At 39.3% G+C, this 16,473-nt stretch overlaps 1 protein-coding gene across 11 annotated transcripts in view; it reads right to left on the reverse strand.

Annotated features, from left to right (window-relative positions):
- Window positions 1–4,455: 4,455 nt before the first annotated feature.
- The window catches only part of THRB (thyroid hormone receptor beta), a 323,409-nt gene continuing 311,391 nt past the window's right edge, over window positions 4,456–16,473 (reverse strand). For all 11 annotated transcript variants that reach the window (XM_015597222.2, XM_025039045.1, XM_025039047.1 and 8 more), the window contains 2 exons: window positions 13,631–13,889; window positions 4,456–9,542 (listed from right to left, as the gene is read on the reverse strand). In XM_015597222.2, the coding sequence (XP_015452708.1) occupies window positions 9,301–9,542; window positions 13,631–13,889 (501 nt within the window). In that variant the 3' untranslated portion in view covers window positions 4,456–9,300. The remainder of the gene's footprint in view (window positions 9,543–13,630; window positions 13,890–16,473) is intronic.

Genomic DNA, 16,473 nt, shown 5'->3' on the forward strand with positions numbered 1-16,473 from the left:
TATTTTTATTTATTTTTATCCAGGTTTAGTTCAATGTTTCTGATGTGGCAGTGATTTCCATGATAGGAAGGCCTCCACTCCATATTCTTCTCTTTCCTAGTCTTTACTCAACTCCCTACTATTGCAAAATCTGCGATGTTAGGGTACCATGCCTATTGATTTGTGTGAGTTTGGGGGGTGTTCCCAGCAGTGGAATCCTGGTTATATAGAATCATCGGCTATAGGAAATATGAACTGAACCAGTCTGCGCTCTCATTAGCAGGAGATGAAGTCCTCATCTTCTAGCAACGTTGCTAACACTTGATATTTTCTGTCTGACTGATTTGTGAATGTTGAGTAGTGTCAGTTTTCCAGTTCTGATCTCTAGTGAGGTGGGGGATCTGTTTATATATGTGTTAGCCATTTGGGCTTCTCCTTCTGTGAATATTTTGTTTTTCTAGTGCATTTTATGTCTTTTTCTCATTGATTTGGAAAACCCACCTGTATATTCCTGATATTAATCCTGTGACATTTTAGACATTGCAAATATTACAAACATTTTCTTTCTAATATATCTGGGTTTGGCTGCTAATATTTGGTTTAAGACTTGTGCTGTCTTTTTTTTAATTGTGAGAGTAAAATTTGAGTGCAAGAGGCTCTTATTGCTTTTTCCTGTAGAAAATTCCACAGGACCTTCATTCAATTTATTAATTTACCCCATATCTACGTGCAGCCTTAAGTAAGTGTATCTACCAGATGTCAGCTAGAGCCCTCTCTTCAGAGCTAGGTGAAATTGCTTTGAAAAACTCCTCTCTCAATTTTTTGAAACGAGATAAAGTCATCCCCAGAATTTCATGAATTTTCGGATCCTCATATTATCAAGATCCCCTTTTCTTTGAGCCTCTTCTGTTCCATATCAACACGATAGCTGAATGTCTCTTTTCATTTGTTAATCTGCACCATACATTTGCCAGTTTGAAGCTGATTCCTAAAGTTCATGGTCTTACAGCATGGTTTCACAGCTTGAAACTTAAGTGCCTCTGTCCTCTTGTTTTCTTGTCCTTTCCCAACGTCCCCAACCTGCAAATTCTTTTTCTCCATTATGCAGAGCGATTCTGCTCTCTTCAAACTTAACTCCTCAGACACCAAAATGCTTAGCAAAACCAAATGTCCTCTTGTTAGACTGACACCTCTAGAAGCCAACTGGGTTATAATAGGTCCTGCAAAGAGAAATGACTATTTAATATTACAATACTAATGAGCGGTTTTGCCATCAACATAACCTAATGAGAGATGAGAGAGCCTTTTTTCCCGGATGCGCATGTCTTTTACATTAGGGTATGTGAGCTTTTTAGGAAGGTGAATGGTAAACATTTCCAGAGCAGAGTTGCCTTTTCTCTTTCTTCAGGGGCTAAGGCTTTATGCTGGTCTTATTAGTACAGGGTGTAAAAAGAACACGGATCTTGGAACCCTATGTGCTCTGTCACCTGTGTGATGTTGGATAAGTTGCTTATTCACATGCATCCTCCATTTCTTCATTGTCAAATGAGGATACTAACACCTACTTTATAGGTTTGTTTGGAGAATTAGAGGTAATACAGAGGGCCTAATATCCTTCTTGGTGCAGAGCAGGTGTTCATGACATGGTGGGACATTATTATATACGCCATTGTGACAGTGAAGTACTCTGGAAGGCAGCACAGACACCCAGCACATCCTTTGGGATGGCTGCGGGGACTTGAGTGGCAAGTAACTGAGAAGTGGTATTTTTGTCAAAATGCTGGAGAAAACGAAAGTGAGTTTTCTGAAATGTTCAATTGGATTCTCACAAAACATCTCACTTACCAATCAATGATCCTTGATAGTCTTGGGTTCTTCATCTTTTGATATAATTTATTGTTACAAAGATTCTATTTGGCTTTGACTCTAGGTAGTGGTAAAAATTCTAAACTTTCTTTTCAAGACTAAAAATACACATTGGGAAAATCATAAAATCCTTAGAATTCAAATACACCAGAACATTTGTGACAAATAACACTGCAGCATCTTTGTAGGGTAAAACTGAAGAGTGTTTTTTTAATCTCTCTATCCATTAGAATTTGTGGGCACAAGAATTTTCAAATTTGCTAACATGGGGATGGTTTTATTCTATATGGATCTGCCTCCCTTGTTGCAATTAGAGTTATGTGCAAGAAAGCAAAAAGAAAATAAAGCGGATGCTATCAGTCTGTCCTGAAAGATGGAGATTTTCATTACAACTTCATCTGACTTAACTTTTCATGTGCACTATTTCTAAAAACGTTTGCATCGAAGTGAAATTTTGTTTAAAAAACCAAATGTCTATTGGCTTCTACAAAATTTTCATCTAGATATTTGATGAAAGAAATCTGCACTTGAAATGGGCCACCTGTAAGAAAAACTAATACAGTGTAATTGGATAAATAGTCTAGTTTTTTCAGCTACTGCAAAAAAATGTCACCAAGTGGACAATCAATTTACATAACTAGTTTGTATGAAATTAAAAGCCCCTATACATGCAAATTTATGACACAGGAAAATATAGGTTTGGTTCTTTGTTGAACTTTGTGATTCTCTTTAAAGCTTGAGAGCCTGGGTCCTTTTTCCAGATAATCAGATCTCGTTGGCTGGAGAAACCCCTGTGTCAGATCATTGTAGATCTTCTAAGCTCTGTTTAATGACCCAGGGTCCAGAGTCATTTGTTTCACTCCATTTGCCAGCTGGTCTGCATCCCGTCTAGATGAGCTCTGCCCAGCTATGGAAACTGACTTTCCCCACTTGGGGAATTACTTTTACTCCCAAAGCATGAGATGCCGCAGGACCTGATCCATGAACAGGCATGCACAACTTAGAAGTCAAGGGAGGTCAACCTCAGGTTTGATCATGGGAAATGAGAGCCAGTAGATAAATTCTTACAAATTATCCTGAGATGCAGGGCCAGATGGACTTCAGCTGTGCTCAGTGTGGCCAGCTCAGCAGTGTGCCCTTCTGTTGATTCTTTTTTCTCCTCTGTTTTATTCTCTTTCTCCTCCACTCTTGTTTCTTTGGGGGCTACTATCGCTAATGAAACTGTAGCACGTAAGTTCTGCTTTTTGGGGGAACCCAGGCTAAGATACTCTCTTCTCATCTTAATATAACATGCAGACTAGAGCATTTTATTGACCGGACTTCATTTATGATCTCATCAGTACATGGTGTAAATGAATTCTTTTTAAGAGTATAACATGGAACAGTTGTCAAGTAGCCCATGAATCTCAGAGATTCTTTTGGATAGGAAATAAGAAGACTCAGAAAATAATACTTGGAACTGATTTAGCTTAAAGAAATAAATGCTTGCTTCATCTTACCTGGACTGGCCTCTTTTATGAGCTAGGTAGGATGTAATCAGACACTTTCTTTGGAAAGTGTTTATTTGGTTCATATCCTGGTGAAATTGTGCTGAACCTCCTGTGTCCATTGCTATACTGATAATGGATACACTTTCAGACTTAACTTTTGGTGTGGAAATTTTTTGCTTTTGCTCTTTCACTGTTCCTCCCCACTTTTTATAGTAAGACTTAGCATTTTCTTTTTCCACCCAGTTTCAGGATTTCAGAGGGTTAATTTCAAAACTAATAGTAGTAAGACTTAGCATTTTCTTTTTCCACCCAGTTTCAGGATTTCAGAGGGTTAATTTCAAAACTAATTAGCATATCTGTCTTCCTCAGCACAGTGATTGGCTGAGGAATGGGCACATCATTCAGCCAATAAGGATTAGGCTCATGATTTTGACTAGAACTGTTGGGGGAAAGAAACTCTCTTTTGGCTGGTTTCAAGCTGTGAGGCTAATCTCAGAGCTACTGGGGCCACTATAAGGTAAAAGGCTATATGAGCATGAAGTCTTCATGAAGGAAATTTCTACAAAGGAAAATCTACACAGAAAGATGAAAAGAGGTACCTCCTAACAGTTAAGTGAACACCTGATCCAGCCATACCTGAAGCTGCCTTACCCCTAAATTTTCCAGATATCACAGTAAATAAATCACCTTTATGTGTAAGCCAATTCGACTTACCTTTTGGTCAATCATTATAGAAAGAGTCCTAACATGTGGTCAGGGTAATGGGATCGAGATATATATTGATAGCTGATATTAGTATAATTCCATTAATAATATTCTGAAATATTTTGAGATAAGATGATGACTATGGTCTTTGAGATGCAAAAACTTAACTCTTCCCTCCTCACTCCACCTCTGTAATCCCTCCCAAAGAGGTGATCTCTCATTGCCCTTTTACTTCTCTATTTCCCCTCCTCCCATACCCTCCTTCCAAGAAAATTTGCCTATTCTACTAGATGTTTATGAAACAAATGCCCTTACATCCCTGTTTCCCTCCCTTTGGAAGCAGCTGAGATGAGAAGAGTAGGCAATCCTTTGCCTATTTAGAAAATAATAATATTTAAAGAAAGAGACAGGAAAGTATATTTGTTATAAGCTTTTTCTTTTTTTCTTTTTTCTTTTTTAGAATTGAAGCTTATGAGTTTATCTATGCCCACTATATTCATAATTACAATTTAATATCTGCATACAAAAGCTATGTAAAAATCCATTTTTCCCAAATATACAAATTTTCTTTTTGGATAGTTCAAAACATTTTGATCACAGATTTCAACAGAGTTTTAGGATGAAAAAAATATTACCGATCTAGCAATATTACTTAACACTGTTTGCAAAACACAGATCTTCTGATGACTGTAAATCTTTTCCTATTCTGTAGTATTTTTCTGATTCTTAGGGCATGAAAACATTGTAGGGGGAAAAGTGTTTTCTCTGAAGAAAGCATAGAGATCTAATTTGGCTCTCTAATCAAATGAAAATGCCAAGTTAATTAGGACAACCAAAAGAAAAGTGGGGTAATGTCAACACATTCATGCCCCGATATCTTCTAAATGAACAATACATGTGTAATTAAAGTGTCTTCTTTTGTCTTACATTGTGCTCCAGAACTTACTTGAGTATTATCTGCATCCTGAGGAGGACAGATTTGTATCTGATTGTCTTGTGCATAAGGTGGGTCAGGTTTAACTGTGCAACAGAAAGCCACAAACAGCGTCTTACCTGTACGATATTGCTCTTGAAGGCGGCATTAATTAATGTGGAAACACACTAGAAATGAATACTTTTTGCATTTGCAAACATTTATACAACACAGTAAAAATTCTGTGATAAGGCCAAACCTTTTTTCCCCCAGTCTGTTTTTTTTTTCATGTGTGTGTTTTTAATGTTTTATTTTTTTTTATTTTTATTTTTTTTTTTTTTTTTTTTTTTTTGTTTTTTCATTTTTTTTTTTTTTTTAAAGATTAAAGTAAAATGTTTCAATTGTAAAAAATACACACCGGGCAAATCCTTACTTGGATAATAAATATCTACATCACAGTACAATAAAATTTCTTCTCTATAAAATTTAAATATGGATTATAGTCTATCACTATCAAAAGAAACACTATGCTACTATTTCCATATTATTAAAATAACAGGAAAAATTACGAGCTTATTTTAGAACCTGATGCCATAGCCATTGGAAAGGGCAAAGAGATTCAAATGTCTGTAAGCACTCTGCTTTTGAAGAGGAACTGTGGCTTAGTTATTCCCTTAAATTCAGTTTATGAAAAAGGTTTAGCCTTACAAATGCTGGCTACACTTCAAAAACCATAAGACTGATTTCATAATTTATGACTCATGCAGCAAAAGGTCAATATGACACGAATATGTTAAAGTTCCATAGAATAAAAAATGTATCACTGACAATGACATGCTTTGAGGGTGCTCAGCTGTCCCATGGAGGCTGAGTCTTGGGGGGGACTTAGTGTTGAGGGGGGACCAAGGCTGCACACCTATTCACGGAAGAGCCACGAGAATGGCGTTGCTGGAGCAGAGCCGAGCCTGGTGGTCCACCAATGACAGCGCTGCAGATGGACGAGGTATCACTCAGACATAGGTGAAGGGACATCACTAGGCTGAGGCATCAACGCTGCAAAGCGTGTCATTGAGGACAGAGGCTCATTTGACTAGAAAAAGCTTTGAGGTGGCACATGGTGTTTTGAGCAGAATCATAAAGAAGAAAGGTCTTACTTTTCTCACTATTTCTGGAAATACTACATGTCTAAATTGAAGAGCAAAGTACACTTGAGGGTTACGAAAACACACACACACATACACACACACACACACACACAACCACTCATCTCCAAAAGTTAAGTGATTTACAAATAAAAATCCCAGTTGTACAGGTGTGTTCTCCTCTACTGGGATGTCTCCCCTCTGTGAGGGGTTTCGATTAGGTCCACACTTGATTCGACAGTCTGGACAATGTAAGAAAAAATATTAAAAGAAAAAATCCAGAACAAATCTCTAATAACTGAGTTTTATGAGATGGAATCTTAAGATGCATTTAGTACCTCAATCAGTTACAGAAGAAATGAGTCACTCTGACCACCAGGGCATGATACTTTGAGTCCTATCGCTTTTCCTTTCAACCTGAAGTACTTTAAGGCTTGTTCTCCTCATCATAAAGTGGTTGGTCAGCCTTTCATGAAAATTTGGGATCAGCAGTTTGCCTGCCTAAGGCAGCCATTTAAGGCTGAGGATCGAACATAAATTTACTGGGGGATGGCTGGCTTACTGTAGATATACTGTACCATTTGGTCAATGCCTCATCATGGTTAATCCCCAGAGCATCCCAATTTTGCTTTAGATCGGGTTCTGTATTTTTATATTTGAATCTGGGTGTGTCTAATGTACTGGGGAGTCTCTGTCACACAAATTGAGGAGACCTTCCCAGGAAGGTTTGATGTCTGAGAAGTCTGTGAACCTTCCAGTATCTGACTGACTTGTCTCCCTCTCACTCTTCTGAGGGAAAGTTTCCCTGTACCCCAAAGCTTCTCAGAGTTACCCTGGAGCTAGAAGCTGACTCAGCAGTTATGTTTCAAACAGTAGATCTCCAACAAGAGTCAACAGAGGCTGATGAGATGTTAACAAAGAAAGGACTCAAGGAGACTGGCTAGAGACTGCCTAGAGAGAACAAAACCAAATAAAAAAAACAACAAAACAAAACAAAACAAAACAAAAAAACCCCAAACAAACCCCCAAACCGAAACCAAACAAAGAACCTCCAACCTCCCTCCCTAAACTCTCTGTAAACAAAGTCAAAGCAGGTAATCAAATCTGCCCATGAACTTCATGTTTATAATTTTAATTTCTTCACCTACTTCTTTTCTCTGGCTAGCAAGTTCCATAGTGATGTTCTTGTTTCCTTTTCCCCAGAAGCCAGTATGACTGCTTTAGTGTATTAAACATAAGCTTTTCCTTTCAGATGATTTCTAGTCACACCTGAAATTTTCAATGCCATTCCTCTCCTTTTTCCCAGGCCATCCTGCCTTTCTCTAAATAGCTGATGAGTAGTGTATCAAATTCTTATTTTGAATCAATACCAAATATACTTTCCATAACTGTTAAGAGGGCTATAACTTTTGTCTAATATAGCTAGAAATTTGAATATGAAAGAAATAATCAAAAGAATCAGATTCCTTCTTCCCTTCTTCTGAAATTGGTACAATAATAAAAATGGGAAGGACTTTAGAGTTCATGACATATTCATCAAGACCCAAGGTGTGAAAACCAAGACCCAAGATCACAAATCCGCCAGTTGACAGAGCACTGACTAGAAGGGACCCTGACTTCTGGGCCAGTTAAAAAAAATTAGCCCATTGGTTTTCATGGTGACTTTCATTCTTTGTTTTTAGGTAAATCTCACTGATATGGCTTATTTTCCCCAGCATTTTCAGGATAAGGCAGTACAAGGCAGGCAAAGGAATAGTGTATATCTACTATGCTAGTGAAGAGTGAGATACATTCAATTGCATGGGTATATGCTTTGCCCATTTTCTGACACTGAAGTAATGAAGCATCACCATTTGTTTTCTGGGTACAAGCTACTCCAGCTTTTGTCACTGGGGAGGTGGGTTGGGAAGGGAAGGTGAGTGAAGGGTCATGTATGTGGTCTGCAGGCATTTTCTGTTGAATATCTGTCAAGGCAATGCTATGAGTGGGACAGAGAGGATCGGCGGCCAGTCTTTGTTTAGCGATAGTCAAGCCTCAGAGTAAGAGGGAAAAGGGGTCTAGGAAACATTTATGAGTAGAGCAAAGAGCTTGAGGATCCAAGACCAGAAAAGGCATCCTCAGACCATAAGTACATGTAGCGGGCTCTCAGATGACTGCATATCCTTCAACTCAGAACATAACCACACTGATCTCTTCTCAGAATTCCTCCGGAACAAGACTCGAATCTCAACTCATTATCTCTCCGTGATTAGATTTAATCCATAGGGAAATATGTTGTCAGCTCAGCAAAGATGCGATCAGGGTAAATAACTTCAGGAGTTTGGGAGATGATGGATCAGATGTCATTGAAAAGTGACAACACTGTAAATAGTTTTAATTTCTGTGGATATTTTCACTGAGCATAAACTGTAAAGAGGCCTTCCTACTTTGAGGTAATACTTTGTGAATTTTTGAAAACTTTTAGGCCACTGACATTGATGGTGGTTTCTAATTTCTTTGAGTTCACCAAATAAAGTTTTCCTTATTGGCCTCAGTCAGTCAAATACCTGCACATCTTTGAGTCACACCCTTGTATAACTTGAATTAAATCATAGGATTATAAAAATTACAGTAAAAGAATAGTTGATTTTTTTGGGGAACAAATATTCCTGTTCATTCTAAGTTATGCTGCTAGGAGAGAATGAAGCATACTGAAAACGGCACGCTCTAGAATAAATAAAACTGTGTCAGACCTTCCCCTAGAAAGCTGAAAGCCATATCTAACTGAAGATGGCCTGTGCCCTGCTAATTTGAGCCCTGCAAAAATCAGGATTGGCTCAAGATGACCACATTATCTAGGTTTTAAGGCTCCTTTAGTCTTCTGCCGTGCCATTTTGCTTGCTCAAGTCTCTGACCAGGGACAGATGGGAGCTGGTGATGGCTTGGTGCTGGTGAATTTAATGATGGTCTCCACACCACCTCCATAGCTGTAAAACCTTCAAAGCATTCACATCAAAGGACTAGAGAACAAAATGCAATAGTTACAAGTACCCGCATTCAAGGGGCAATTTCATCCATGTCTATGCCAAGGACTGCCTCCCTTCACCTCCAAACAGTCCCTCCTAACACACAAAAAAACAAAAGAACAAACAAAAAAAGAGCTAGGCAATGGAATGAAATGACACCCAGTAGTGCTGTAGGAATTATGAGAATGAAGTCAGTCAGTCTAATCCTCAAACACTTCCAAGAACAACGGAGGGAAGAGTTCTGTGGGGCATTCCACCTTCATGTGCAGGAAGCGGCTGGCATGACAGGCTCCAATCATTCGCAGGTCGGTCACCTTCATCAGGAGTTTTGGCCAAAAGTGTGTCACGTGGTGTTTTCGGTAGTTGATATAGTGTTCAAAGGCCAGCAGGAAACTATCTTGGTATTTTTCTATTCTCTCAACACAGGCGAGCCCTGGGCGATCTGAGAAAAGGAGAAGAGATGGATGTTACTTCAGAGGTGGAAAGGGGAAGGCCTGCCTTGTCCAAGTGTGAAAGTGGGGCGATCTGAGGACTTTGCAACTCCTAGGAATGAGCATGGATGCCACATGGACTCTGGGGCATCTGGGACCACATGCCAGGGAGTGCCATAATTTATATGAGTGGAACGAATGCTTTGTTCAGATAAACATCTCTGTTTTAGACAATCACCTCCATGCTTGTGAATGGCAATGCCTTTCTTGTACGGTCCAGAAGGAGAAGCTGCAAAGAGCTGAAATACTTTACATAATAAAGGAACGATTTTGAGTTTCCACTAGCCTCCTGGGAGAAAGAGGAGGACAAGCATCGGAGATGGGAAAAGAAACTGAGAACATCACAGGAGGCCTGGATGCCAAAGGAGGAATGTCGAATAATAAGAGATGCTCGTGAAGACAAAGAAGCAGAATACCCACTCTTAGTTGTTTTCCAGGCTGGAATGAACCATTCCTCCTCTTCCCTTATACTTTAGTAAAACTACTATCTGTACCAGCCTTGTGTAGGTGGTGCTGTGGAGAATTAAAATGAAAAGGAAAGGGGATGTAAGCCATGCGAGAGTCATCCTGTGCAGAGAAGAGAAGAGTCACAGTCGGAAGTTGGGACGAGAGGAGGCCGTGATCAAGTAAGGCCTGGGAAATCTTCCCAAGTCTTGGAAGGACCACTGGTCTTCCCACTCTGTGTGGGAGGAGACTCGAGGCAGTTTCCAAAAAATGATAAAGGGATGTCACAAGAAGGCTGGATGACTATGGAATACCCAGGCTGCAAACACTTGGGTTACAAAAGTAATTTATAAACCTGGATGAATTCTTCAAATAGCTTTGGGAAGGCTACCACCCCTGCCCAGGTCTCCTCCCTCAGATTGTTCTGATCAAATCAATTCACACTGAAGTGTCTGGTGATTGAAATATCTGTATTAGTAAAAATCTAAAGAAGGTTCTGCTTAATCTGAAAGGGAAGATCAGGGCTAACATCTCAATCCAGCCTTCTGAGTCTAAAAATATATGGGCTTTTGGAATCCCCTATTCAGCTCAAATTGCAATTTGTGCATTTTTATTTTGTGTTTTCCTTCATATTTGCTGCTGCTGCTCTGTGGATCCACTCACTCCCTCTGCTTTCCTCTCCCCTGTCTTCTCTCTCCTTTTGAATGTGCCAGGGAATTCTCCACAGCATCCTCTAATTTTTGATCCAAATAGAAAATCAACATAATATTGCTCTACATGTATTCCTTTAAAGGGAAAAAAATAACCTGGGTTTTGTGACATCAAAACTCTGTTCTTTGATGAAAGATAAAGATAAGGTGGTTATATAAATGATACAGAGAAAATGAAAGGACATGTTGATGACGCTCAAGTTGTACTAAACATGTTTATGGAAAGTAAAACATTTTTTAAAGGTCATAGATGTTTTTAACTCCCTAAGACAAAATTTCTCAAAGATATGTCTTTCCAATTATTTCAATTTTAGCTCTCTGCTTAGAACTAAGGGCCTCAGCAGTGGTAGCTCCTGGAAAAGTCTTTGAAGGAAAGGCCTAAGAGATTGTGTAACTGAAATGCGAAACAAAACAGTGGGGTTTAGAAGACAACGCCCAGAAAGGACTGGAGCCTCAGAACACTGACATGTAGCTGTCATTCGCCAGAGGTAAAGTGTTTGGGAATATTTTCCTGGTCCTGGCAGTATTAATGAAATATGCCCAGATCATTCATGTGGAATAGATTTTTTAAAAGTTATTAAGTATATCACAGGGCTGTCAGGAAGGCAGAATTGGGAAGAATCATTCAGTTAGATAGTTGATAGAGTTTTGAGTCACATTCACAATTTTTGCCATTTCCACATATTCTTTTTATCTATCTTACTTAGATTATTTACTTAGTCCGTTAAATTGACTCGCTATGGAGGAAACTTCATGTTATGTACTAAATGGAAATCCACTTGCCAGAAACAGATGATAACCACAAAAATGGATGCATGGCAAAAATCTTTATTACATTTTAGCTAAAGGTTCTTGCCGAAAACTGTCCCCAAAAAAGGGGTTAAAATATTGGAGAAGTGTTAAAGACAGACTAGCATCGAACGGAATCGCAATTCGTGCCTTATTTAGAAGTTATAATCAGAAAAAAAGTTGTAACAAAACAGCTTTCTCACTGTGTGATTCCATGTTACTTAAAGCTCTTTGTACCACTAAATTATCAGCTAAAAAATTATCTTGAATTCCCCCCTCCAGAAATATAATTACCATTATTTAGTTCAATTTCTTTATTATAAAGGACACTGAGCCCAGAGAAGCTAGGAGGTTCACTCAAGGTCACATAAGGAGTTCTTAGAAAAACTGTAAGTTTTATTTCTGCTGAATGACTGAGGACCGCAGTTTCTTGCTGGCTGTCGACTGGAGGGTACCCTAAGCTCTGAGAGGCCACCTGCAGCTCCTTTTAATGTGAGCTTTGCCAACATGGCTGCATATCTCATCAAGTCAGCAAGGTGAGTCTCTAGAGTAAGTCTGCTAGCAAGAGGGAATCTGGTATAACATATGTAATGTAACATGTAGAAGTGGCATCAAATTTGCTACATTCTATTGGCTAGAAGCAAGTCACAGGTTCTGCACACACTCAACAGGAGGGGATTGTGCAAGGGTGTGAATGTGAGGAACGTGAGGGCATAACCTTGAGCCTGCCCACCACAGCATTCAAGAGGGCTCATTTTGCTATTCTACCTACTTATGTTTATGTTTAAAATTTTCTACAATAAAAAGAAAAGAATGATTTCTTTTTATAAAAGTCTGCCATACCTAAAATTTCTGCAGCAAATGAATATCTAGATCAGATTAAATAAAACAATTCTACTGTGTTAACCAGGAAGCATCAAGTCTACAGAGGATTCTCATTGTACTCGTGACTGATGTTTTACTCACCTGTTCAGCCATTTATCCAATAAACACTTCTTGAATTCTACTGAACTCTGGCCTAGGTGCTAGGTGCACAGTTAGACATACCTCTGTCTTCAAAAAATAAATAGTCCAGAGGGAGAAATGAACAATTTAAGCAGATAGCTAAAGGGTGGAACGACAATAGCTAAGGCACAGCGGAACTTAGGGTGCTCTGAAAATGCAGATGATGACTCTGAAACCACTTTCTATTTCAAGACTAGTTTTCCTCAAGGAGTCTGATGTATTTTGCATTTCCTATTTATTATGACGTGCTCTCTGAAGAAAAAAGTGTCAGTATTATTATCTACTCTTCACCAATAGGAGTTAAAGGCCTTGATAATGAGCCATGGCAGGTTAAAGATGGTAGCAGATTCTTTGCCATTCCTCCCATCGCTAGGTAGACTCTTGAATCTGAGCTGGTGTTGGGACTTGTTTGGACAAACAGAATGTGATAAAGATGATGCTATATGACTTAAGACTGGGCCTTAAGACATCTGTAACTTCTGCTTTTGTGTTTTTGGAACTCTCCTGGAAATTCACCAGCCATGTAAGAAGTCCAGCTACTCTGCCAGAGGAGAGACTGCATGGAGATAGGCCTGAAAATGTGTTTGATGTCTCAGCCCCCACCTCAGCCATCTTGGGTGTTTTAAGCCACTAAATTTTGGAGTTGTGTGCTATATATAACAATAAATAACTGCAACTTAAGTCATAGCTAAGCCATGGACAAATTCTAGCTTTCACTCATGGTTTCCTTACCTAGAACTTCATGTAGTATGGTGTGGTCACTCATTCCCATATTCTGTGTACACAAAACCAGAATGGGCAGGATTGGGCAACTACTGCAAGGCAGGCTGAGTAGTGTCCACTGAAGGCAAACCATTTCATAGAGCCCTGTAAATAGTTCCTTCCCATGGTGCTGGGAGACTGCAAAAAGTATCGGACCCCTGACACCTTCCTTCAGTTCTCAGTCCATTGGTAAACCCACAATTGCTCCCTGGAGAGTGAGCTATGAGTCTGAAGTTAAAGAGAGATTAAAAACTCATCAGGTGATTTGAATTACCACCAGAGAAGCAAAAGCTCTTTTGACACCCAGTAAAGAGTCTAGGCACACTCACCTGAAGACATCAGCAGGACAGCCTGAAGGAGAGCTACTTCAGTGTCATCCAGATTGAAAGAAGACAGCGACATGCCCAGGTCGAAGATGGCATCCGACACCACCCCAAGGCCCCCGTTTTTCAGCTGACCCCGTGTCACTGCCATTTCCCCATTCAGGGTTAAAGTCTCACTTTCTGGGTCATAGCGCACAGCAGCACGAAGGGACATGATCTCCATGCAGCAGCCTTTGAGGAGGATTATCTGGTCTTCGCATGGCAGCTGAAAAGAACCAGCCCACATTGGCAAAGAACAAGTGGACAGAGTTAGTCAGGAGCAATATGCAGCATCTAAAGGGCAGTGGGAACAACATCCTGTGATTGACATTGGTCCTGTACGCTTTGAGCCTACTGTCTTTGTGGTTCTTCCCTCCTTCTTGGCTGCAGACTTTCAAAACCATTTTTCATACTCCGAGTTGGTCTTAATCTTCACCTGACTTCAATCTCTTTTGCATATTTATGACAGATATAGATCTCCAACTGCTATTATAGTCACACGTGAAACTGCTAATAGCCCCTCACTCTGGGGTTTGTATTATAACCCAACTGATAACTGCTTGAGAGCGGGGTTTATGTTAAATTTATCAATACTTGTGTCTTACAGCTCCAATAATCAACAGGATGGATTCTACTGTTTAGCTGGCAACTGTGATTCTTTTTGTTTTTCTGAAACAAGTTTGCTCCTTGAGTCTATTAAAAGGTACAAAACCAGGTCACTTACAGATGTATACTAGCCATGAGGCCCAGAGACATAAAAACTTTGCCCAAGGTCATCCAGTGAGTTAAGGGCAGAGGTGAGAACAGAATTCAGACTTCTGGCTCCTAGAATTATGTTTTTCTCAGTACCTCAGGCACCAGAATTACTGAACATACAGGATTGTTCTGCCAGTGTAGCAATCCCGTTTTAAGATCATTTAGTTGCCCTATTAATTAAGATTTGTGATAAAATGACAACATTAATAATCAACTTAAAAAAGAAACTTTGTTAAGCAAAATAAAAAAAAGTCAGAGTTGTATTTTCTGAATGGGAAGAATGTTTAATTAAATGCCATTATCATAATAGTTTGAACGGCTGTTAGTTACTGGGTGTTTTTGATGAATTGGGCCTTGTGCCAAGTTTGACCTGCATCACCTTACTTAATCTTCACAGCACTACAGTGAGGTAAGTATACTAATTCCAGTTTTATTCACAGATGTGGAAATCCAGGCACTGAGAGGTTGAGTAATGATGGGGGCAGGGGTGGGCGCGTCATATGAATATTTGTGGGTGAGGCTAGGATTTGAAGTTAGATCTGCCGGAGTCTGATACCAAGAGAAGAGAACTCGCTTTTTGAAGTACTTTTTGTGGGACCAAGTTTCCATAAACAATGAATATGTAAGTTATACATAATTTCTATCTCTTCATTAAGCATGTGCAAATTCTTTTTGGGAAATACTCTTTGCAGCAGTTGACTAGTTCAATTTAAGTTATCATATAAAACTAAAAGTAATACTATTGGGTTAAATTTAAAATACTGAGTATTTCATATTTTTCACTAACTCTACCTAGCCACCTTACCATATAATTTCAAATTGTTTACTTTTTTACAGACTAAAAGTCACCTTGTATTTGGTTCTGGAATCCATACATGTGAATTCTCTCCTTCCACACATAAAAAGAAAAAATGATTTAGATTTGCTTTTATTTAGGTTCTAATTTGTACTCTTCAATTACATCATTGGATTCCTGGCCCAAGAGCATGGTAGAAAATAGGAAACCCAAGCTTAGATAGATCCTGCCCAGGCAAGATGGAGAACTGGCTGATGTGGGTGGAGGATGGCTTTAACACCTAGGGGAGTGGTGACTTCGGTCCTATCAGGATCACCTGAGGACTTGCTAACCACACATTACTGGCCCCGCCCTCTGAATATCTGCATTTCTTCAAGTTCCCAGGTGATGCTCATGCTGCTGGTTTAGGGACACCGCTCTTGAGAACCATTGGCGTAAATAAAATAGCAAAGAGAAACTACTAATCGGGTCAAACGATTTACTTTTTAAAATCTGTCTGAAAGCGTGCAAATTTGGGCAAGCTCCCTATTTGTAGCCAAGTCTGATTATAGATGAAGTAGAAGTTTTCTTTTTTAACTTACTGTGGATTAGTTCAAATTAAATAAAAGTTTAATAAGTATTTATCAAGGATCACCAAAGGTTTAAAAACTAAGCCAGATGCCTTTTCCTTTAAGAAGGGTTTGTAGGATGCTGGTGAGATTTGTTTCAACATGCAGGTAAATAATCTCTTAGGCACCTGCCAAAATACTTTCACTGGGAGAATGCTCCATGAAGGGCATGAGAGGCAGAGATGCAGGGATCCTCCTACAGACTCTTTATGTCTCCTTAGGAGAGCATCACTCAAGTTGATTGGCAAAGACAACAGTGCCCTGTACTGTAGAAGTGCTTCTTAAGTGTATTATTGGCAGCTTTGCCAGCAATGATTTTAGATCTTTTGAGGCCCAGGGTGTCCTTGCTTGCTGGGTTGGCATAAATCTTAGTAAGAAATAACCATGAGCACAATTTCAACAGCAGATGAATCAAATTGTCTCTGGGAAGAAACCTCATCTCTCGAGACCACCTGGGATCTACCAGCCCCATAGGTAGTGAAGGGTTTTATACACTCATTTTCCCTCTTTGGGTTCCAAACATGGTGTGAAAGTCTAAATGTCCTCAGGAGACCACAAACATCAGAAACATATTCATTTCTGCTGTACGAGTGTCCCGTTTTTTTTTTTTGTAGTTTGGAGATGATAAAATATCAGTGTTGAAAGAGAGA

The sequence above is a fragment of the Pteropus alecto genome, unplaced genomic scaffold, assembly GCF_000325575.1.
Source record: "Pteropus alecto unplaced genomic scaffold, ASM32557v1 scaffold10, whole genome shotgun sequence".
Lineage (NCBI taxonomy): Eukaryota > Metazoa > Chordata > Mammalia > Chiroptera > Pteropodidae > Pteropus > Pteropus alecto.